This window comes from Oncorhynchus clarkii, chromosome 10, assembly GCF_045791955.1.
Source record: "Oncorhynchus clarkii lewisi isolate Uvic-CL-2024 chromosome 10, UVic_Ocla_1.0, whole genome shotgun sequence".
NCBI classification, from domain to species: domain Eukaryota; kingdom Metazoa; phylum Chordata; class Actinopteri; order Salmoniformes; family Salmonidae; genus Oncorhynchus; species Oncorhynchus clarkii.
The window spans coordinates 44,619,780-44,643,263 of NC_092156.1; the positions used below are offsets into that span (position 1 = coordinate 44,619,780).

General features: G+C 44.5%; 2 protein-coding genes across 2 annotated transcripts in view; one reads left to right on the plus strand and one right to left on the minus strand.

Annotated features, from left to right (window-relative positions):
- Positions 1-10,924, plus strand: part of LOC139418561 (calpain-5-like) — a 34,789-nt gene extending 23,865 nt beyond the window's left edge. Inside the window, exons 6-12 of the mRNA XM_071168123.1 lie at positions 635-825; positions 963-1,040; positions 3,864-4,182; positions 9,012-9,214; positions 9,343-9,464; positions 9,591-9,727; positions 9,881-10,924. Coding sequence (XP_071024224.1) covers positions 635-825; positions 963-1,040; positions 3,864-4,182; positions 9,012-9,214; positions 9,343-9,464; positions 9,591-9,727; positions 9,881-10,063 — 1,233 coding nt within the window. The 3' untranslated portion in view covers positions 10,064-10,924. The remainder of the gene's footprint in view (positions 1-634; positions 826-962; positions 1,041-3,863; positions 4,183-9,011; positions 9,215-9,342; positions 9,465-9,590; positions 9,728-9,880) is intronic.
- Positions 10,788-23,484, minus strand: part of LOC139418563 (serine/threonine-protein kinase PAK 3-like) — a 59,797-nt gene continuing 47,100 nt past the window's right edge. Inside the window, exons 10-16 of the mRNA XM_071168124.1 lie at positions 16,151-16,199; positions 15,868-15,980; positions 15,388-15,505; positions 15,179-15,278; positions 14,844-15,040; positions 14,594-14,731; positions 10,788-14,394 (exon numbers count right to left, since the gene is read on the minus strand). Of these exons, the coding sequence (XP_071024225.1) occupies positions 14,305-14,394; positions 14,594-14,731; positions 14,844-15,040; positions 15,179-15,278; positions 15,388-15,505; positions 15,868-15,980; positions 16,151-16,199 (805 nt within the window). The 3' untranslated portion in view covers positions 10,788-14,304. The remainder of the gene's footprint in view (positions 14,395-14,593; positions 14,732-14,843; positions 15,041-15,178; positions 15,279-15,387; positions 15,506-15,867; positions 15,981-16,150; positions 16,200-23,484) is intronic.

Sequence of the window (23,484 nt, forward strand, 5' to 3'; positions counted from 1 at the left end):
GTGTGCAATGTAAGTGTCACATGATCTGTCACACGATCTCAGTATATATACACCTGTTCTGAAAGGCCCCAGAGTCTGCAACACCACTAAGCAAGGGGCACCACCAAGCAAGCGGCATTATGAAAACCAAGGAGCTCTCCAAACAGGTCAGGGACAAAGTTGTGGATTACTACAGGTCAGGGTTGGGTTATAAAAAAATATCAGAATCTTTGAACATCCCACGGAGCACCATTTAAATCCATTATTAAAATATTTAAAGAATATGGCACTACAACAAACCTGCCAAAAGAGGGCCGCCCACCAAAACACATGGACCAGGCAAGGAGGGCATTAATCAGAGAGGCAACAAAGAGACCAAAGATAAACCCTGAAGGAGCTGTAAAGCTCCACAGCGGAGATTTGAGTATCTGTCCATAGGACCACTTTAAGTCGCACCCTAATTTCAATGTTTACAAGCATGGTTGAAATTAGATTAAAAACCGTACTGGTTGATTACTTTTTTTTTAAATCCAATGTATTTTCCACATTGATTCCATGTACACAATATGTTGACAAATTATGCGGAAACAACATTTATTCAACCAGTGTGTGCCCAGTGGGAAGTGACTGACTAATGTGTTTGTCACACTCTTAGGCGTCTCCTTCTGAAATCGAGGCTTGGATGGCGTGCGGGCTAGTGAAGGGCCATGCCTACTCAGTGACTGCAGTGAAGAAAGTACGGTTGGGCCACGGTCTGATGGCCTACTTCCAGAACAAGACCATCCCCCTGATTCGCATGAGAAACCCCTGGGGAAAGACTGAGTGGAACGGAGCCTGGAGTGACAGGTGTGGAGGACATGGAGCCTTTATCCTCCCCGCTCACATGCAGTTCAACCTCTCCACACTTCAGTGCCCAAGTGAACACATCAACTCATTATTTCATTTTCCCTCTTTCCTGTTGTCTCTCCCCCTCCTCACTTCAGCTCAGCAGAATGGGAAAGGGTTGGCAGCATGGAGAGGGATAAGCTTGGCATCACAGTAGAAAACGATGGGGAGTTCTGGTGAGTGTAAACAAAACAATTAAAGACTTATCTCTTCTGTTCAGCACATGAGATAGTGGTTTATCTACCGTAAAATTTCAATTAATAGCCCGGGGAGTTTATTTGCTTAAATCAACACAACAGGCACTTTTTAGAGACAGGCTTCTATTTGAGCCAGGCGTCTACTTCCTTAAATCACACAGCTTTTTCTCATTTGCCATAGTTAATTGTTTAATACCAGCATTCACTTCCATCATTTTATAAAAATTCTTAATTTCCTGCACTAATGTGTTATCATTTATACACTGTATCACGTTTTTTTGTCTCAGTATGCCTCTATTTCTTCAAAAATCTATATTTTTTTGTGGTTTTGTCAGTTTTTACTTTTGTCACTAGAGGGCGATTGACCGATTTCAAGGGGTCTGTTGCGTCTAGTTCCAACTGTGCAGTAATATCTAACAAGTAATCTAACAATTTCACAACAACTACCTTTTACACACAAGTGTAAAGGAATGAATAAGAATATGTACATATATGGATGTGCGATGGCCGAACGGCATAGGCAAGATGCAGTAGATGGTATAGAGTACAGTATATACAGTACATTTCAGATGAGTAATGTAGGGTATGTAAACATTATATAAAGTGGCAATTAGTGATACATTTATTACATGCAATTTTGAATTATTAAAGTGACTAGAGATTTGAGGCAGTATGTTGGCGGCAGCCACTCATCAATGTTAGTGATGGCTGTTTAACAGTCTGATGGCCTTGAGATAGAAGCTGTTTTTCAGTCTCTCGTTCCCAACTTTGATGCACCTCTACTGACCTTCGCCTTCTGGATGATAGCGGGGTGAACAGGCAGTGGCTCGGGTGGTTGTTGTCCTTGATGATATTTTTGGCCTGCCTGTGACATCGGATGGTGTAGGTGTCCTGGAAGGGCAGGTAGTTTTCCCCCGATGATGTGTTGTGCAGACCTCACTACCCTCTGGAGTGGCTTACGTTTGTGGGCGGAGCAGTTGCCGTACCAGGTGGTGATACAGCCCGGCAGAATGCACTCGATTGTGCATCTGTAAACGTTTGTGAGAGTTTTTGGTGAGAAGCCAAATTTCTTCAGCCTCCTGAGGTTGAAGAGGCACTGTTGCGCCTTCTTCACCACGCTGTCTGTATGGGTGGACCATTTCAGTTTGTCCGTGATGTGTATGCCGAGGATCTTAAAACTTTCCACCTTCTCCACTACTGTCCCGTCGATGTGGATAAGGGGGTGCTCCCTCTACTGTTTCCTGAAGTCCACGATCATCTCCTTTGTTTTGTTGAGGTTGAGTGTGAGGTTATTTTCCTGACACCACAGTCCGAGGAACCTCACCTCCTCCCTGTAGGCCGTCTCGTCGTTGTTGGTAATCAAGCCTACCACTGTAGTGTCGTCTGCAAACTTGATGATTGAGTTGGAGGCGTGCATGGTCACGCAGTCATGGGTGAACAGGGAGTACAGGAGATGGCCGAGAACGCCCCCTTGTGGGGCCCCAGTGTTTAGGATCAACGGGGTGGAGATGTTGTTTCCTACCCTCACCACCTGGGGGCGTCCTGTCAGAAAGTCCAGGACCCAGTTGCACAGGGCGGGGTCGAGACCCAGGGTCTCAAGCTTAATGATGAGTTTGGAGGATGAGCTGTAGTTGATGAACAGCATTCTTACATAGGTATTCCTCTTGTCCAGATGGGTTAGGGCAGTGTGATTGCAATTGCGTCGTCTGTGGACCTATTGGGGCGGTAAGCAAATTGAAGTGGGTCTATGGTGTCAGGTAGGGTGGAGGTGATATTGTACTTGACTAGTCTCTCAAAGCACTCCATGATGACGGAAATGAGTGTCGTTTAGCTCAGTTACCTTAGCTTTCTTGGGAACAGGAACAATGGTAGGCCCTCTTGAAGCATGTGGGAACAGCAGACTGGGATAGGAATTGATTGAATATATCCGTAAACACACCAGCCAGCTGGTCTGCGCATGCCCTGAGGACGAGGCTAGGGATGCTGTCTGGGCCGGCAGCCTTGCGAGGTTTAACACATTTAAATGTTTTACTCACGTTGGCTGCGGTGAAGGAGAGCCCGCAGGTCTTGGTAGCGGGCCGTGTCGGTGGCTCTGTATTGCCCTCAAAGCGAGCAAAGAAGTTGTTTAGTTTGTCTGGCAGCAAGAAATCGGTGTCCGCGACAGGGCTGGTTTTCTTTTTGTAGTCTGTGATTGACTGTAGACCCTGCCACATACGTCTCGTGTCTGAGCCGTTGAATTGCGACTCTACTTTGTCTCTATACTGACGCTTAGCTTGTTTGATTGCCTTGCGGAGGAATAACTACACTGTTTGTAATGCTTAGGTTGTTGCGAGTGTGCTGATATAAGTAGTGTGACACGTGACATCCCGGCAACTTTGAGAAAAAGTTACATCAGAGTTGTGCCTGATGTTCACGAGCCTGTGCCGAGTCCTCAATAACCGGATGTTACAGTTTTCAGGTGAAATGGAAAAAGAGCCTGTGACACGTTTTCCACTTTGGAACGTTAACAAGGCGACACTCCATCTTAACTCCTCCACAGTTACTGGATTGGTTGAACAGTGCAGAATATAAATTCCCTGAATTATTTATTGTAACAAATAAAACATTAAACCTAAAAAAAGTCATGATAATCCATGGAAACCTAGTAAACAATTCATTTAGACCCAGCGTTTATTTGAAACCGGTGTTTATTTGTTGAAATGTGTGCTGTTGCCCAGCTATCAAAAGGGACTGCGTTTGATTGAAGTTTTATGATATCTACCAGTCTTAATTTGTGTCTCTTTCTCTGTGTTATCTCCATAGGATGGCGTTTACAGACTGGTGCAAGTACTTCACGGATGCAGATGTGTGTCATCTCATCAACACCTCTCTGCTCACCATCCACAAGACATGGCACGAAGTGGTGCATTTCGGGAGTTGGACCAAGCATTCAGAACCCCTGCACAGCCGCTGTGGTGGCTGCATGAACTACAAACAGACCTTCCTACAGAACCCCCAGTACCTGTTTGACATGACCAAGGAGATGGATGAGGTTCTGATCTCCCTACAGCAGAGAGACATGAAGATCCACAGACGTATCGGCCAAGGAGAGAACCTCACCCTTGGCTTCGCCGTCTTCAAGGTAGTTCATATTAACACCCTCTTAGATTGACTGCAGTGGGACTGGGGTGAGAGACTGGGTCAGTGAGGGTTTGTCCAAAGGACAGGGTGTATGTCTGGGGCGTGGGGCGTTGGTCCAACTGCAGTTTATTTTAGAGGAGAAGTTCTCTGTGCTACATGTTTGGCTTCCCCATCTGTACAAGAATTTGGCTAAATCAATGGCATTTCCCTTTTCTCTCTTCATCCGTTGAACAAACAGCAAATCAGCCAGTGGGTGTTTACAATAATGGGTAGACATTACCTATAATAGCCATATTGGCCAGTTCATGCCTGGGACAAGAACTTCCTACGAGACCTGTAATCACGAAATGATTCGGTAACACTTCATTTTAAGGGGTCCTTATTACAGTGTAATTACATGTGTACTTACACTGTAACAAGTATTGCAGTTAATTGTAACTTGATTGAGTTTACTAAAACATATAAGATATAGGTCAACCTCACTGACTGGGGTCTATCATATGGGTGTCATCCCAGATGATAATAAATAAAGTACTTATAATTACTGTGTACATTACCGATTATGAAAACCTGATCCTCCTTGCCATCCAAGTGAGAAGCTAAACCCACAAGTACACCACAGAGTACATGTAATACATGGACAGGATTTAGCTACTTAAAATGAAGCGTATCTTGTAGTTAATGTGTACTCACAGTGTATTCGGGAAGTATTCAGACCTCCATATTTTGTTACATGACAACTTTATTCTAAAATTGATTAAACAACATGTTTTCCCTCATCAAGCTCCACAAAATACCCCATAATGACAAAGCGAAAAAAGGTTTTTAAAAACGTTTGCAAATGTATACAAAAAAAACAGGAATACCCTATTTACATAAGTATTCAGATCCGTTGCTATGAGACTCAGTATTGAGCTCAGGTGCATCCTGTTTCCATTGATCATCCTTGAGATGTTTCTACAACTTGATTGGAGTCCACCTGTTGTAAATTCAAGTGATTGGACATGATTTGGAAAGGCACACACCTGTCTATATAAGGTCCCACAGTTGACAGTGCATGTCAGCGGAAAAATCAAGTAGCCTAGATAGCTAGCTATTTTTAACATTACAAGTAACAATATAAATCGACAACTCCGTCTGACTGTCTTCAACTGTTCCTTTCCCATCCTGGAGTCTGATACCTTGTGGGAATCTGTGGTAGAGAAGAAGAACGTATGACAATTTAGCATAGACGCTGTACATTACCCCCACTTATCATCATCATTTCTATAGTTTAGGCATATATAGCATACAGTGCCTTCAGAAAGTATTCACACCCTTGACTTTTGCCGCATTTTGTTGTGTTACAGCCTGTTAAAGGAATTAAATTGCTCTATGTTTTAATACCCAATTAAAATTAAACACTCTGTCAATTCATAAGGATTTGTAAGACCCTTATTCTATAATAATGGACAGAGCCCAGTCTTAAAGTCAATCAGCAGAGTTTATTCACGAGAGTACTGAATACGATACAGTTTACCACAGGTTATAAACTGAAAATTACGTCATTAGTTTCAGCACCAACCCGTGCCATCTCCGTTCCAGTACAAAGGCTGTATCTCAAGCCTTCCCACATCCGTCTCACTACCAATTTAATATAATTTACGAGCCAAGGTCTTCTCGTGTAGATAAGCATTCTAGCCAGTCTGAAGATATCGTTCATTCATTCCTACCCAGGAACAGACCGTCATTGTTCTAATCCTTGATTCATTCACACACATTATATTCAGTACTGGGATCAAGAATTAAAACTCATACATATAGAGCAACATAATAGTATTCTGATTAGTACATATACAGTAACATAATAGTATTCGGATTAGTACATATACAGTAACATGATAGTATTCTGATTAGTCAGTCCTGATTGAAATGTATACATAATTAGTCATCATTGATAAAAATTCCCTTAACACAGCCTGAATTTAAAATGTATTAATTAGCTTTTTTTTGTCACTGGTCCACACATAATACCCCATAATGTCAAAGTGTAATTATGTTTTTTCAACATTTTTACAAATTAATTACAAAAGTGAAAAGCTGAAATGTCTCGACCTCTTTGTTATGGCAAGCTTAAATCAGTTCAGGAGTAAAATGCTGCTTACAAGTCACATAATAAGTTGTATAGACACTGTGTGCAATAATAGTGTTTAATATGATTTTTAATGATTAACTCATCTCTGTACCCCACACGTACAATTATCTGTAAGCTCCCTCAGTCGAGCAGTGAATTTCAAACACAAATTCAACCACAGGGAGGTTTTCCAATGCTTTACAAAGGGCACCTATTGGTAGATGGGTAAAATATTTAAAACAGACATTGAATGTCCCATTGAGCATGGCAAGGTTATTAATTACACTTTGGATGGCCTTCAATACACCCAGTCACTACAAAGATACAGGTATCCTTCCTAACTCAGTTGCAGGAGACGAAGGAAACCACTCAGGGATTTCACAAGCAGGCCAACGGTGACTTTAAAACTGTTACAGAGTTTAATGGCTGTGATAGGAGAAAACTGAGGATGGATCAATAACATTGTAGTTACTCCACAATACTAACCTAATTGACAGAGGGAGAAAAAGGAAGCTTGTACAGAATAAAATGTAAAAAAACATGCATTCTGTTAGCAACAAGGAACTAAAGTAATACTGCAGAAAATGTGGCAAAACAATTAACTTTTTGTCCTGAATACAAAGTGTTATGTTTGGGACAAATCCAATAAAACACATTTTAAGCATAGTGGTGGCTGCATCATGTTATGAGTATGCTTGTATTCGTTAAGGACTGGGGAGTTTTTCAGGATTAAAAAGAAACAGAATGGAGCTAAGCACAGGCAAAATCCTAGAAGAAAACCTGGTTTAGTCTGCTTTCCACCAGACTCTGGAAGACGAATTCACCTTTCAGCAGGAAAATAACCTAAAATACAAGGCCAAATCTACACGAGGTGCTTACCAAGAAGACAGTGAATATTCCTGATTGGCGGAGTTACAGTTTTGACTTAAAACTACTTGAAAATCTATGCCAAGACCTGAAAATGGTTGTCTAGCAATGATCAACAATCATTCATCCAGGTGTGGAAAGCTCTTAGAGATTTACCCAGAAAGACCCCCAGCTGCGTCTACAAGTATTGCCTCGGCTGTGAATACTTATGTAAATGAGATATTTCTGTATTTCATTTTCAATACATTTCCAAAAAATTCTAAAATCATGTTTTTACTTTGCCATTACAGGGTATTGTGTGTAGATGATTAATACATTTTGAAATCAGGCTGTAACACAACAAAATGTGGAATAAGTCAAGGGGTATGAATACCTTCTGAAGGCACTGTAGCTAGTTAGGCCTAGTTAGCTACCTAGCTAGTTGTTGTGTTATCCAGCTAGCAATAATAGTGCTTGTGTCGACACAAGTAGTTCGCCGGCAAGCTAACGTTAACATGCTGGGTGAGTCTCACGTAATACCCTTAGGGTACGGCTACCCTGAGGACAAGGTTCAGGGAAGATAAGACCATCGAGCCCAGCTAATGTTGGCTATCTAGTTAGCTAGTGAATAGTGATCATAGCATATTTGCCAGCTTTAGGTAGTTAGCTAGCTAGTTAGTCAAGAATAGACAATTAGGTGGTGTGCTAGCTAATTCCCCCAAAATGTACAGATTGCATGGAAAGTCTATTCTGTACATGGTAACTATACTGGACAACAATATAAATGCAACATGCAATAATTAAAACTATTTTACTGAGTTACAGTTCATATAAGGAAAACAGTCAATTGAAATAAATTCATAAGGCCCCCAATCTATGGATTTCACATGACTGGGAATACAGAAATGCATCTGTTGGTCACTGATACAGTACCTTTAAAAAAAGTAGGAGCGTGGATCATTAAACCAGTCAGTATCTGGTGGGACCACCATTTGTTTCATGCAGCGAGACATCTCCTTCTCATATACTGTAGTTGATCAGGCTGTTGATTGTGGCCTGTGGAATGTTGTCCCACTCTTCAATGCCTGTGTGAAGTTGCTGGATATTGGCCGGAACTGGAACACGCTGTCGTACAAGTCCATCCAGAGCATCCCAAACGTGCTCAATGGGTGACATGTCTGGTGAGCATGCAGGCCCTGGAAGAACTGGGACATTTTCAGCTTCCAGGAATTTTGTACAGATCCTTGCGACACGGGGCCGTGCATTATCATGCTGAAACATGAGGTGATGGCGGCAGATGAACGGCACGAGAATGGGCCTCGGGACCTTGTGCATTCAAATTGCCATCGATAAAATGCAATTGTGTTCGTCGTCCATAGCTTATGCCAGCCCATACCATAACCCCACCGTCACCATGGGGCACTATGTTCACAATTTTGACATGATGCCATACATTGGGCAAATGCTCACCTTCGATGGTCATTGGTAAGCTGGAGAAGTGTGTTCTTGACCCACTGTCAAACGCACAATTAAAATGATTTAACAATTTAAAATATTGTTTATCATGTGGTTTGTGCAGGCTGAAATATGGTGCATTGGGATGCTATGGTAACAAACATTCGTTGTTACACCCCTGTAATCACAGACTGCAATTACCACCAGGTACATGTTGTTACTACAGTGTAACTATTAATTATTACAATTAACTACAATACTTGTTACAGTGTAATTGCATATGTAAGCACACTGTAATAAGGACCCCTTAATTAAAATGAAGTGTTACCAATGATTTAGTGTTTCAATCTGTTCAAGCTGAAATAACAAACATTGGCGGAACAATCATGGTGAGAAATGGTTTCTTCTGATTTAAGGTGGAACTAAACAGAAAGTACCGCATGCATAACATCATCACCCAGACGAACGTGCAAACGTCGAAGTACATCAACGCCCGCACGGTGTTCACGAGGGTCACGCTCCCCAAGGGTCGCTACATCATCATCCCCTCCACCTTAAAACCGGAGATTCTGGGAGAGTTCATGCTGCGCGTTTACACTGATGTAGACTCAGGATGCAGGTACTGGAACTAGACCTGTGGCATAGCTAAGAGCCCCAATTTAGATGTAATGACACACTTTAGTATGATGTCGATGCAGTTTTTAGCAGTACTTTAAAGGTATGTGATGATCTCTCTTTGTCTCTCAGAGAGCTAACAGAACACAAGCCCAGGATGAGGTGTTGGAGTGCAGTCACTGGCTACCCCCATGCTGTGTCCCAGATCTACATCCACGGAGCAGAGGGGCTGGAGAACCAGGACGGCACAGGGGGTTAGGGAACGCTCCACAACCTCGAATTAATACTATACATTACAGGGAAACACAAGTCAGAAGTAGACATTATCAGAGTTTACTCAGCATGACCTTATGGCTGGTTCATACTGTGTCATTGTGCAGGTGCAGATCCATATGTGATTGTGTCCTGTGAGGGCCGCTCAGTCCGGTCAACAGTTAAGGCAGACACCCTGGACCCGGTGTTTGAGACCAGAGCCATCTTCTACAGAAAGAAGCCCAGGAAGCCAATCACTGTGGAGGTAAGATATAGAGGTGTCAAATGCCATGAATACCAATGGGAACTAAAGATAAAGTGATTCATGAATTGGTACATTTGATGTCCTTAGTGTTAGTGTAGTTTTCATGCTTTGGTCTTACCTGGTCTACCCCTCCCTACTTGTCCTCTTCCCCAGGTGTGGAATAGTAACGCTGTGAAGGACCAGTTCCTGGGCCAGGTGGTTCTGACAGGCTCGTTAAAAGACTCCACCAAACCCCAGAGGCTCCAGCTAAGGAAAAGAGGCAGAGCCATGGCCGACGAGATGCCTGGCTCCATCACCCTCCGCATCGTCACCTGCACCGAGCTCACAGAGATGTGACCTGGATCAGCTGACAACTACCTGGGTCACATTGACAACGTATACAAGACTCTGTCACCTCTTCCTTGCAATAACAACGCCAGAAGGAGACTTTGGACAGGAGCTTATCACTACAAGACATCATTTGGTTGCCAGAATGACTATCAATTCTTTTAAGGACTGGCATGGTCATTGACCAAGAAGAACCTTCAGGGCTTCCGGAGTACATTTTTTCTTACTATTATTGCATTACATTGTGTTTTGTAAAGAAACAAGTTATGCCTTTTTGAAAGGTGAATGAATGTGAAAAAGTCAGCATGAAGCAAGACAAAATGCAATTATTTTATACTAAACCATACACTATGAAACAAAATAGCTCATTGAAGTGATACACATGTTGTATCTGTATACAAAATGATGCAAGATATACATTTTAATAACATGTTTGTTATCATGTACAAATGCATGTGCCTCTTTTGATATTGTTGAGAAACAGACAAAAAAGGTTTCAGTTTTTGCTACACAATATTGTAAAGTCTTGAATAACCTGAATGTACAGTATCTACAGTGTCAGTTTTAGACTATGGTCATCCATTTGTATCCTTCCACTGAGCAACTTGAAATGTCTAAAGGGTATACTGCATGTGTCTAAACTACCGTACTCCATTTGCTCAAAATGATTTGCCAGGTAATCCCTACTAAAAGGTCAAAGTACATCTATTCAAAAAGTTAATTTACAATGATGTTTTAAATTTTTCATTTTATTTCAGTCCAGTTCCCAAACTGCAGTATTTTCTTGTTTTACACTCAAGACACAGCCATGCACAATTCATAATTTAAAAAAGTCTATAGCTTTAACAATTAAAAATAGCTTATCCGAAACCTGTCGCTTTTTCTCATCTGTCTGTTTCCAAAGATGGGGGCCTGCTGAGGTTTACCAGACGGATCAGCGGTTAACAAACCCACATGATGACAATAGTAGAATAATAATAGGAATAATTTTTTTAAAAACGCTTTTTTGTCTTTGTTCCATTCTCTTGATACACATTTATAGAGGAATTTTCACACCACGTGTACAGGTTTACACATTCAAAAGAGAGGAATGTACAGGTGCGACCGCAGAAGAGGAGCGGACCGGCGGGGCGGGGTGGGGCAGGCCGGGGTTGCCGCTAGCTGTCCCAGAGTTCATCTTTGTGCTCATAGTTCAGGTACATAGGTGAGACCAAAGGTCACAGGGCAGATTGTCTCTGTAAGGTCCCTGATACTCTCAGCCACAGGCACACTCAGCAGTCATGCTCCGGACTGACAGACAGGCTCCATGGGCGTGCTGGAGACAGACAGGACTGCTTCCAATGGCTCTGTGTCCAGGTGGAGTACTGTCTGACACAACCCAAGCAGGATTGTTCCATCCAGGAGTGTTTAGACAACGTTTATTTTCATGTTCAATTTCCAGGGTGCAAACCATTTACAAATACATAGGCCTACTATAGAGCAACCTGAATATTGCCATTGCATTTTTTCCATCTTATTTACATACATACATACACACATATTCTAACAATGTTAGCCTACTTGGAAAATGAATTAACATGTGTTGCTTCCCATGCATGAAATCGGCCATGTCCTCCTTGCAATGGCTCTCCTGCATTTCTACAGTACGTATAGCCTACAGTGGTGGTACGAGTGAGCAGCTACCCTGCACCTCACCGTCTGAGTTAAGGTGGACAACAGGAGTGGCATCTAGTGCTGAGGTAGCTCTCTCGCTTACAAACACACACATGTGCTCACACACACACGTGTACACACAGCCACTCATGCATACACTCCCATTCATCTATACACACACACACACACACACACACACACACACACACACACACACACACACACACACACACACACACACACACACACACACACACACACACACACACACACACACACACACACACACAAAAAATCTACCAGGGATATAGACACAACACAAGGACAAGTGTCTATCCTGTCTCATACTCTCTCTGTCCCAGGTCTGGACTTCAGTACAGTCCTAAGGGAAACTGTGGCTACTATGGAACAGGCAGAGAATGTCACAGGGATGGTTATAAGTAAGCTATTGAATTAAGAATCAAGAAACAGTCTATATTTATGTAGAGAGAGAGCTTTTCAGAGTACTTGTCCAGTAGCCTCTGCTATGGGATGGTAGGAATGGCAGAGTGAAGGGGAATGTAATCCTCTTGTTTTAAATGGTCCGTAAGACAGGTTACAATTATACAATGGCACTCAGTCATCAATCCAAAAACATTTTCATGGACAAATGATTAACTAACACCCACCAATCTGCGGCCACATAGCAAAAACTCACAGAAACGCATAGAAACAGATACAACTCACACAGTACTAAGTTTAGCTGCGACAAGACACTGGAGTAATGAGTCTTAACTCACGCTGAGGAAGCTAAAGAACGGCATCCCATTAAAAAAACTATATATACACTCCTCATGGATGGACAAAGACAGAGAGAAAGAGAGAGAGAGACCGACAGACAAACAGACAGACAGACAGAGAGAGAGACAGAGAGACAGAGAGACAGACAGACAGACAGACAGACAGACAGACAGACAGACAGACAGACAGACAGACAGACAGACAGAGAGAGAGAGACAGACAGAGAGAGAGAGAGACCGAGAGACAAACAGAGAGACAGACAGACAGACAGACAGACAGACAGACAGACAGACAGACAGATGAACATGTGCACTAACTCAGGGATTGTGCTCATTTGAACAAATGGCTTCTGCTTCAGATACATTTAGGTAAATTCACAGATCAGAGGTTAAAGCAAAAGTAAGGCTCACTGATGTGAAACAAATGGTAACATTGGCAAACTGAAAAATATTTTCAAGCTCATTTTTGTTGGCAGGCTATCCCCACATAGACACTAATACAGTCTAATCTGTCCAGTCTAGTCTGTCCAGTCTAGTCTGTCCTGTCTAGTCTGTCCAGTCTAGTCTGTCCAGTGTAGTCTGTCCAGTCTAGTCTCTCCAGTCTAGTCTGTCCTGTCCTGTCTAGTCTGTCCAGTCTAGTCTGTCCAGTCTAGTCTGTCCTGTCCAGTCTAGTGTCCTGCAATAGATTGTGACACCTTCAGAATCGTTCTAACGGACCACGCGTCTCAGAATCTCTGATTGGAAATTGACTCTGGACAAACAATTACAAATACATTAATTTACTAAATTGATTTTAACTAATTACAGGTAGTAAGTCCATAACATGGGTTTCATACTTGAACTTGAAGAATTGGAAAACGTTTTCAAAGCTTTTGACTTTGGAAACGTGAACACACTGTGGCCCATCCGAGAGGCAGTAGTGATTGAATCAGCCTCCACTACAGCCTTGGCCCAGCCATTCTCTATGTCAGATCTCTGAACATCTAGGAAGTTTAGGGTATCCAAGGAATGACAGCTATGTCCTGGAGTAAGCCAAATGGCTTGGAAAACACACACACACACACACACACACACACACACACACACACACACACACACACACACACACACACACACACACACACACACACACACACACACACACACACACACACACACACACACACACACACACACACACACACACCTGCAGAGGATGAGCAGGTTGCAAGTTGGTTACACAGAGCCAAAGTCATGCAGGCATATGTCGGTTCCCGAGTCCCAGAGTCTGTCTCTCATGTAAAATGTTCAATGCAGGAGAGGCCTTATCGGAAAGACCTAGAAGAACAGGGAACCGAGGTGATCGCTGGACAGAAAGGGAAGGAAAGGGAAAGGGAAGGAATCACAAGCTCTCAGTGCTTCCTGGATCTCTCCCTCTTGAAAAGGAGCACAAATATTTTCTTTGTATTTTCTCTTTTTTTGTGTTTTTGTTAAGGAGCTTCTACTCCCCTCACAGGACACACACACTTACACACACACACACCCTTACACACACACAAGCTTGCGCACATACACACACACACACGTACACACACACACACACACACACTTACAGAGTACCGATGGACTGCTCCACATGTACAGAATGCTGGCGGACTAAAAGAGGAGGCAGGAAGGTGATTCAGTAGCAGCATCTCGGCCGCTGAGAGGCCCTGTAGGCCAGCTGTCCATCCTCTGTATGAGGCAGCAGGGGGGGTTGGTTACTGTTTATCCCTGTGCTGCCTGTCTCACAACCCCATGGAACAGGGTCCAGCTCTGTGTGTGGACACACAGCGCCTCCTAGCGGCTGCTGTTCTTGATGGCTTCCTTGGCTGCAACAATCAGGGGGCTCAGGCTGGACAGGGGCTTGGCTAACTTCAGGAACGAATGCTGCAAAGAACACAAGCAAAGAACAGTAATGAGGGAAAGCTCTACAGACTGTGATTCAAGGTTAGAGCAGTATGTTAGTAATGTAGGGGTAGACTGGTCAGTGTGGTCGAGTTTGGGTTATGTTAGAGTGGTCAGGTTAAGGTTTGGGTTATGTTAGTGGTCAGTGTGGTCAGGTTGGGGTTAACATGGTGGTCAGTACCTGGAGGAGCTCCTTGGCTGAGCCTCTGCGGTCCACGTCCATCTCCAGGCAACGGTTGAGGAAGTCTCTGAACACGGAGGTCAATCGCTCAGGGTTCTGGAGCTCTGGAGTCCCGTTGGTGGCGATAAGGTACAGCGCCTGAGGGGATGGGAGAGAGGGGTGGAGAGGGCCAATCAGTTATTGGCCCTTACTGATCAAATAGCTCCAGTATATCCCTGGATGTGTGTGAACTGTAGATAATGTGTCTTACTCTGAGAGGGTTCTCATTCAGGTAGGGAGGTTCACCCTCCACCATCTCTATGGCCATGATACCCAGGGACCAGATGTCAACCTTGGGCCCGTAGGCCTTGCGGGTCACTACCTCGGGTGCCATCCAGTAGGGTGTGCCCACCATGGTGCTGCGCTTGTTCTGCTCTGGCGTGATCTGGGCACAGAACCCGAAGTCGGCTTTAGGGAGAGAGGAACATGTCAGACACAGCTTCTTCAACCCCAACACTCCCCACACGACTCTCTACCGCAACATCCAATTGACTATCATTCCACCCTGGTCCCTCCTGCCTGTCCCTTACTAGTGAGATGACTTACTGAGCTTGACCGAGCCGTCCATGCCCAGCAGGATGTTGTCACTCTTGATGTCTCTGTGGATCACCTGGTTGGAGTGCAGAAAGTCCAGAGCCTGCAGACACTGTAGAGAGTGGGGACACGCACATCTGGATCAGAGGAAATGCCTAGGCTAGTGGTCAGAAGGGGCTCAGCTCAAGTCACTAGGGGGTATTTGTGGGCTGGTCTCTTACCTCTCTGCAGACTGCAGCGATCTGGCCCTCGTCCATGCAGGTCTCAGTCACGACATCAGTCAGTGAGCCTCCAGCCAGGTACTCCATCACTACCCACAGCTCATCCCCTACCAGGTAACTGCAGACAGAGGAGGACAGAGGTTAAAGTTAGGATCCAGAAAGTAAACAGCAAAGTGGGTCGATGTCTGTATCAACTAAGAGCCCTGGAGCTTGAAGCTTAACCTCCCCTCTGTGTTGGTGCCCTGGCTACCACGCTCTAAACGCGTGAGGGCGAAACCGTGCACATGCGCAGATAATGTGTGTGACTGTGTGAGAGTGAGGTCTTGAATATCACTCATCCCAATAGCTACGGTGCTGCTCGTGGTCAATGCCATTTCGCTGAGTCTACCTTCAAGTATAGTAGTGCACGAAATGGTCATATTTACAGTATCTGCTATACTTGCGGTTTTCCCCATCAGTAACCATGGCTATGAAGGTCACCTGTCCAGGTAGTTGACTATGTTGGGGTTTTTGTTTTCCCTCATCACCAGGATCTCATTGATGATGAGCTCCTTCTTGGGCTGCTGCTGGAGGTTCATCTGCTTGATGGCCACCTGACAGAGGCACAACCACAGACGAGCCATTAGACGGTGCTTTCGGTGCTCTTCCGGCAGACTACACAGCTACTGTGATTAGCCAGAAGAGATGGCTAATCAGGGTGACAGACAGACACGTAAGATGTGGATGTTTTTCTGAAGGGACTGCGGTAGTTAAGTTAGTTTACCTCCTGGCCAGTAGCAATGTCAATGGCTGTGTATACAGTGCCAGATGCCCTGAGGAAACAAGAGAACAATGCATTAGTTCCACATAGAAACAAGTCCTCATGCAATGAGATAGAACAGATCATGGTGCACACAAGCTATCCATCCAAAACATGTCCCTCCACGGTATCTATCTCCATAATATTAGAGTTATGCAACTCTCCAGCGCCTGGAGGACACTTCCTTATTGTTTTATTAACACAATAATCTTAAAGAAAACTATTACACAATGTCTTTGAATGCAAGCAGTTCAATTGCTGTTTTCCATAGATGATCAGGTGCCATTTTATTTGACCACCAGAGGGCAGCATTGATGATTGGCCATTGAAAAGGCAACACTAATGCTTCTGGGTCAGTAATAACTAATACAAGTCATAAACCTGTCAATAAAGTTACCTTTCCTCTGTGATTTCTATAAATGTCTTGCAGGGGTTATGTCCCTACAGTATATAATGTACACATTATACCACTTGCATATGTGGATTATGTCAAGTGCTCATTCTGCTATGAGTGGTGGGTCTGAGTTGCATGTGAAGTGTGTGTGAAGCAAGGTTATTATAGTTTTTTATTTCTATAATTTCAGGGATTTTTATTTAGAATTCAGTTTAATTTCAGTATGTTTTCAGACCTGATTTGCAAGTTTATATTTGTTTATATTTGCTAACTACCTCTTTCAAAGACTGCAGTGTATAAAGTCAGAAAATCTGCTGTCTCAGCCACTGCCTGTCACCAAGGGAGTACCCCAAGGCTCGATCCTAGGCACCACGCTCTTCTCAATTTACATCAACAACATAGCTCAGGCAGTAGGAAGCTCTCTCATTCATTTATATGCAGATGATGCAGTCTTATACTCAGCTGGCCCCTCCCTGTATTTTGTGTTAAATGCTCTACAACAAAGCTTTCATTGTGTCCAACAAGCTTTCTATACCCTTAACCTTGTTCTGAACACCTCCAAAACAAAGTACTACTGGTTTGGTAAGAATAATGCCCCTCCTCCCACAGGTGTTATTACTACCTCATACTTGTATAGTCACCTCATACAAGTACTTGGGAGTATGGCTAGACGGCGCACTGTCCTTCTTTCAGCACATACCAAAGCTGCAGGCTGAAGATCTAGACTTGGTTTCCTCTATCGTATTCGCTCCTCTTTCACCCCAGCTGCCAAACTAACCCTGATTCAGATGACCATCCTACCCATGCTAGATTACGGAGACATAATTTATAGATCGGCAGGTAAGGGTGCTCTCAAGATGTTCTTAACCAATCGGCCATCAGATTTGCCACCAATGCTCGTTATAGGACACATCACTGCACTCTATGCTCCTCTGTAAACTGATCATCTCTGTATACCCGTCACAAGACCCACTGGTTGATGAGATATCTACTGCACCCCTCATCCTCCACATACAACACAAGTTCTGCCAGTCACATTCTGTTAAAGGTCCCCAAAGTACACACATCCCTGGGTCTCTCCTCTTTTCAGTTCCCTGCAGCTAGTGACTGGAACGAGCTGCAACAAACACTCAAACTGGAGAGTTTTATCTCAATCTCTTCATTCAAAGACTCAATCATGGACACTCTTACTGACAGTTGTGGCTGCTTTGTGTGATGTATTGTTGTCTCTACCTTCTTGCCTTTTGTGCTGTTGTCTGTGTCCAATAATGTTTGTGCCATGTTTTGTGCTGCTACCATGTTGTGTTTTTACCATGTTGTTGTTATGTTGTGTTGCTACCATGCTGTGTTGTCATGTGTTGCTGCCTTGCTATGTTGTTTTCTTAGGTCTCTCTTTATGTAGTGTTGTGTTGTCTCTCTTGTCGTGATGTGTGTTTTGTCCTATATTTATATTGTATAAATGTTTTATTTTTTAATCCCAGGCCCCTATCACCGCAGCAGGCCTTTTGCCTTTTTGGTAGGCCGCCTCGTTAAATAAAGGTTAAATACAAAAATGTAAATTTTGTTTTTATATTGTTTAGTTTCAGAAAGGATGTGTGGGAGGCTAGGAGCTATTTGGGTTGTATAATTGTTTTGATGTCGCTTCTTGCAAACTGTGGGTCAGTAATACATAAGGTGAGGGGTCAGGTCATAGGTTAGGTTAGCCCTTCTCATGACTCAGTCCTTCCACATCCCTTTTGATTAGCTGAGGTGATTTGGTCAAGTGTGAAATGCTCTACAAACAATTTATCCTTGATTGCGATACAGTTTTGGAAACCTTGAACACTAAACTTGAACACTAAACTTGAACACAAAACTTATCATACAAAATCAACTTTACAAATATAAAATATGTACTTGCTGTTCGCTGTTTTACCACAGAGTTCCACAGAGTTTTTTTTGTGTGACACAGCTTCGAGCAGATGTTTTGTTTTTGTTCCCTCCCGAGTTTCCATTAGGTCGGGAAGTGCAACACAAAACACCTCCGTGGGAATCTAAAATGCCTCACATGAAGTGTATCTTTAGTATTTATTAAATCATTTTGGGGGGATATGAAAGTTTACTGAACAAAATATGTATGTAAACTGTTGGCCCCATGTTTCATGAGCTGAAATAAAATATTCCAGACATTTTCCGTATGCACACAAATATAATTTCTCTCAAAATGTGCAGTTTTGTCACACAACACAATGCCACACATGTCTCAAGTTTTGACGGGATGTGCAATTGGAATGCTGACTGCATTAATGTCCACCCGAGCTGTTGACAGAGAATGTAATGTTAATTTCTCTACCATAAGCCTCCTCCAACGTCATTTGAGAGAATCTGGCAGTACGTCCAACCGGCCTCACAACTGCAGACCACGTGAATGCCGTTGTGTTGGTGAGTAGTTTGCTGATGTCAACGTTGTGAACAGAGTGCCCCATGGTGGCGGTGGGGTTATGGTATGGGCAGGCGTAAGCTACGAACCACGAACACAATTGCATTTTATCGATGGCAATTAATGCGCAGAGATACCGTGACGAGATCCTGAGGCCCATTGTCGTGCCATTCATACGCCGCCATCACCTCATGTTTCAGCATGATAATGCATGGCCCCATGTCACAAGGATCTGTACACAATTCCTGGAAGCTGAAAAATGTCCCAGTTCTTCCATGGCCTGCAGACTCACCAGACATGTCACTCGTTGAGCACGTTTGGGATGTTCTGTGTAGACGTGTACGACAGCGTGTTCCAGTTCCCGCCAATATCCAGCAACTTCACACAGCCGTTGAAGAGGACTGGGAAAACATTACACAAGCGACAGCCTGATCAACTCTATGCGAAGTAGATGTGTCGCGTTGCATGAGGAAAATGGTGGTCACACCAGATACTGACTGGTTTTCTGATCCACGCCCATACCTTTTGTTTTAAAGGTATCTGTGACCAATAGATGCATATCTGTATTCCCAGTCATGTTAAATCCATAGATTAGGGCCTGCTGAATTTATTTCAATTGTCTGATGTCCTTAGATGAACTGTAACTCAATAAAAATGGTTGATATTATTGCATGTTGTTTTTGCTCAGTATAGAATTTCTGAAATTTCCAAAACCGTATTGCATTGATTATTACCAGTTCAAAGGATAACCCTATGGCTGTATGGTATTGGGTTCTTGAGAGCTCAGGTTAGGTTATATTTGCTTCTAGCCCAAACCGTTCAGATTCTGCAGACGTTTTCGTGAGAAGAGAGATTTTCGGGATGTTTCCTGGTCTGACAGACACTGCTGTAACTTTGCCACCTTCCACCGCAGATGCTGAAGGCCAACATTGGCTTAAACAGATGGACTTTGATGGGGATTTTTGTTCTATGCTAACTGGGTGTGTCAATCAACTCTAGGGGTAACTTTAGTAGGACATGTAAGAAGAATCAAGTTTGATACATAGTCATTTTTTCCCATTAGAGACAACGATAGCCAGCTGCCTCTAATTGGGAATCATACCAAACACCAACATAGAAAACAAAACTAGAACCCCACATAGAAAATAGAAACTAGACTAACCCCCCAGTCACGCCCTGACCTACTCCACCATATAAAATAAGGACTCTCTATGGTCAGGACGTGACAGTACCCCCCCCCCCCCCAAAGTTGCGGACTCTGGCCGCAAAACCAGAAACCAAAAGGGAGGGTTGGGGGGTCTAGTGTCGGTGGCAGCTCTGGTGCAGGACAAAGAACCCTCTCATCCCGCGGATCCGCTAGCATCGGAGGCGGCTCTGGTGCGGGGCGAAGAACCCGCTCATCCCGCAGATCAGCCAGCATCGGGGGCCGGCTCTGGTGCGGGATGAAGAACCCACTCAGCTCGCGGATCCACCATCTTTGGTGGCGGCTATGGTGCGGGCCGAAGAACCCGCTCATCCTGCGGATCCAGCAATGGACCCAGGCTGAACACTGTGCCTGGACTGGACCTAGATGCCGAGGGAGGCTCCTGCCATGGAGCGAGACTGGACACCGGGCCTGGCCTGGACATCGGTGTAAAAGGAAGACTCCTGCCATGGAGCAGGACTGGATGCCGTGTCTGGACTGGACATCGGTGTAAAGGAAGACTCCTGCCATGGAGCGGGACTGGATGCCGTATCTGGACTGGACATCGGTGTAAAGGAAGACTCCTGCCATGGAGCGGGACTGGATGCCGTGTCTGGACTGGACATCGGTGTAAAGGAAGACTCCTGCCATGGAGCTGGACTGGACGCCGTGCTCGGACTGGGCATCGGCGCAGAGGATAGCTCCTGTCCCTGAGCTGGAAGTTCCGGACCGTGGACCGTCGCAGGAGGTTCCGGACAGTGGACCATCTCAGGAGGTTCCGGACTGTGGACCGTATCAGGAGGTTCCGGACTGTGGACCGTCGTTGGAGGTTCCGGACTGTGGACTGTCGTTGGAGGTTCTGGACTGTGAAACGTCGCCGGAAGCTCTGGACTGGGACTCGTCGCCGGAAGCTCTGGACTGGGAATCGTCGCCGGAAGCTCTGGACTGGGAATGTCGCCGGAAGCTCTGGACTGGGACTCGTCGCTGGAAGCTCTGGACAGGGACTCATCGCCGGAAGCTCTGGACTGGGAATCGTCGCCGGAAGCTCTGGACTGGGACTCATCGCCGGAAGCTCTGGACTGGGAATCGTTGTCATCGGAAGCTCTGGACTGGGAACTGTCACTGGAAGCTCTATCTCCGGAAGCTCTGGACTGGGACTCGTCGCCGGAAGCTCTGGACTGGGAACTGTCACCGGAAGCTCTGGACTGGGACTCATCGCCGGAAGCTCTGGACTGGGACTCATCGCCGGAAGCTCTGGACTGGGAACTGTCACCGGAAGCTCTGGACTGGGAACTGTCACCGGAAGCTCTGGACTGGGAACTGTCGCCAGGAAGCTCTAGACTGGGAAGCGTCGCCGGAAGCTCTGAACTGGAGAGACGCACTGGAGGCCTGATGTGTGGCGTCGGCACAGGTGACACACACCTCAGGGCAAATGCTTGGAGCAGGCACAGGACGCACCTGACTGGGAAGACTCACTGGAGGCCTAGTGCGTGGAGCCGCCACCGATGCTGGCGGATCCGCACCGGAGCCGCCACAGACGCTAGACGCCCTCCCGGACCCTCCCCTATAGAGTCAGGTTTTGCGGCCAGAGTCGGGTTTATTTCTATGTTGGCCTGGAATGGTTCATATTTAGGTAGCCATTTCCCCACTGTGTTTTGTGGGATCTTGTTTTTTTGTAGCTGCCTGTGAGCACTGCATGAGCTTCACGTGTCGTGTATTCTTTATTGTTTTTTTGTTCGGTGCTCTTATAATAGAAAGATGTCGAACCGATATCACGCTGCGCTTTGGTCTGAGTATGCTTACAACGACGATCGGGACACTTGATGTGGCATGCACATTCCTCTACGATGTTCACCAACTCTGTAATGCATACAGTTCAAGACTGGCATGTGAACCTACTCTGCCAAGTGTACAGTGTATTTAAAGTGCACTTTTTAACATGTACATTATTACTCATTGCAAAGTGTATGTTCTATAACATATACAGTATATGTATTGTGCATAAATGATGTGTTATTCTGATCCCTGTGCCACAGGGGTATTGAGGCTCCAGTGGAATCACAGATTTGATATTCCCTCTATAGTAGCCTGAGCAGCCTTTGAATTAGCCAGACAAAGATTACAGTAAGCTGATAAAAGCTCTGTGTGTTTGGCACCCCTGGCTCGGGTACAGTAATCTGCACCTCTATCCAAAAATGTCCCTCTCTCTGCCCTGGCATTTTACACCTCTGAGTGCTGGAGGGCAGAACCACTGCCCATGTTTTTACGATGCTTCCATTTCTGAATCAGCTCCAAGGGAATATAACACAGTCCCATGGTGAAGGAATAAAACACAGTAACATGGTGAAGGAATATAAAACACAGTCCCATGGTGAAGGAATATAAAACACAGTCCCATGGTGAAGGAATATAAAACACAGTCCCATGGTGAAGGAATATAATACAGTCCCATGGTGAAGGAATATAAAACACAGTCCCATGGTGAAGGAATATAACACAGTCCCATGGTGAAGGAATAAAACACAGTCCCATGGTGAAGGAATATAACACAGTCCCATGGTGAAGGAATATAACACAGTCCCATGGTGAAGGAATATAAAACACAGTCACATGGTGAAGGAATATAACACAGTCCCATGGTGAAGGAATAAAACACAGTCCCATGGTGAAGGAATATAACACAGTCCCATGGTGAAGGAATATAAAACACAGTACCATGGTGAAGGAATATAACACAGTCCCATGGTGAAGGAATATAAAACACAGTCCCATGGTGAAGGAATATAAAACACAGTCCCATGGTGAAGGAATATAAAACACAGTCCCATGGTGAAGGAATATAACACAGTCCCATGGTGAAGGAATATAAAACAGTCCCATGGTGAAGGAATATAAAACACAGTCCCATGGTGAAGGAATATAAAACACAGTCCCATGGTGAAGGAATATAACACAGTCCCATGGTGAAGGAATTTAAACACAGTCCCATGGTGAAGGAATATAAAACACAGTCCCATGGTGAAGGAATATAACACAGTCCCATGGTGAAGGAATATAAAACACAGTCCCATGGTGAAGGAATATAACACAGTCCCATGGTGAAGGAATATAACACAGTCCCATGGTGAAGGAATATAAAACACAGTCCCATGGTGAAGGAATATAAAACACAGTCCCATGGTGAAGGAATATAAAACACAGTCCCATGGTGAAGGAATATAACACAGTCCCATGGTGAAGGAATATAATACACAGTCCCATGGTGAAGGAATATAAAACACAGTCCCATGGTGAAGGAATAT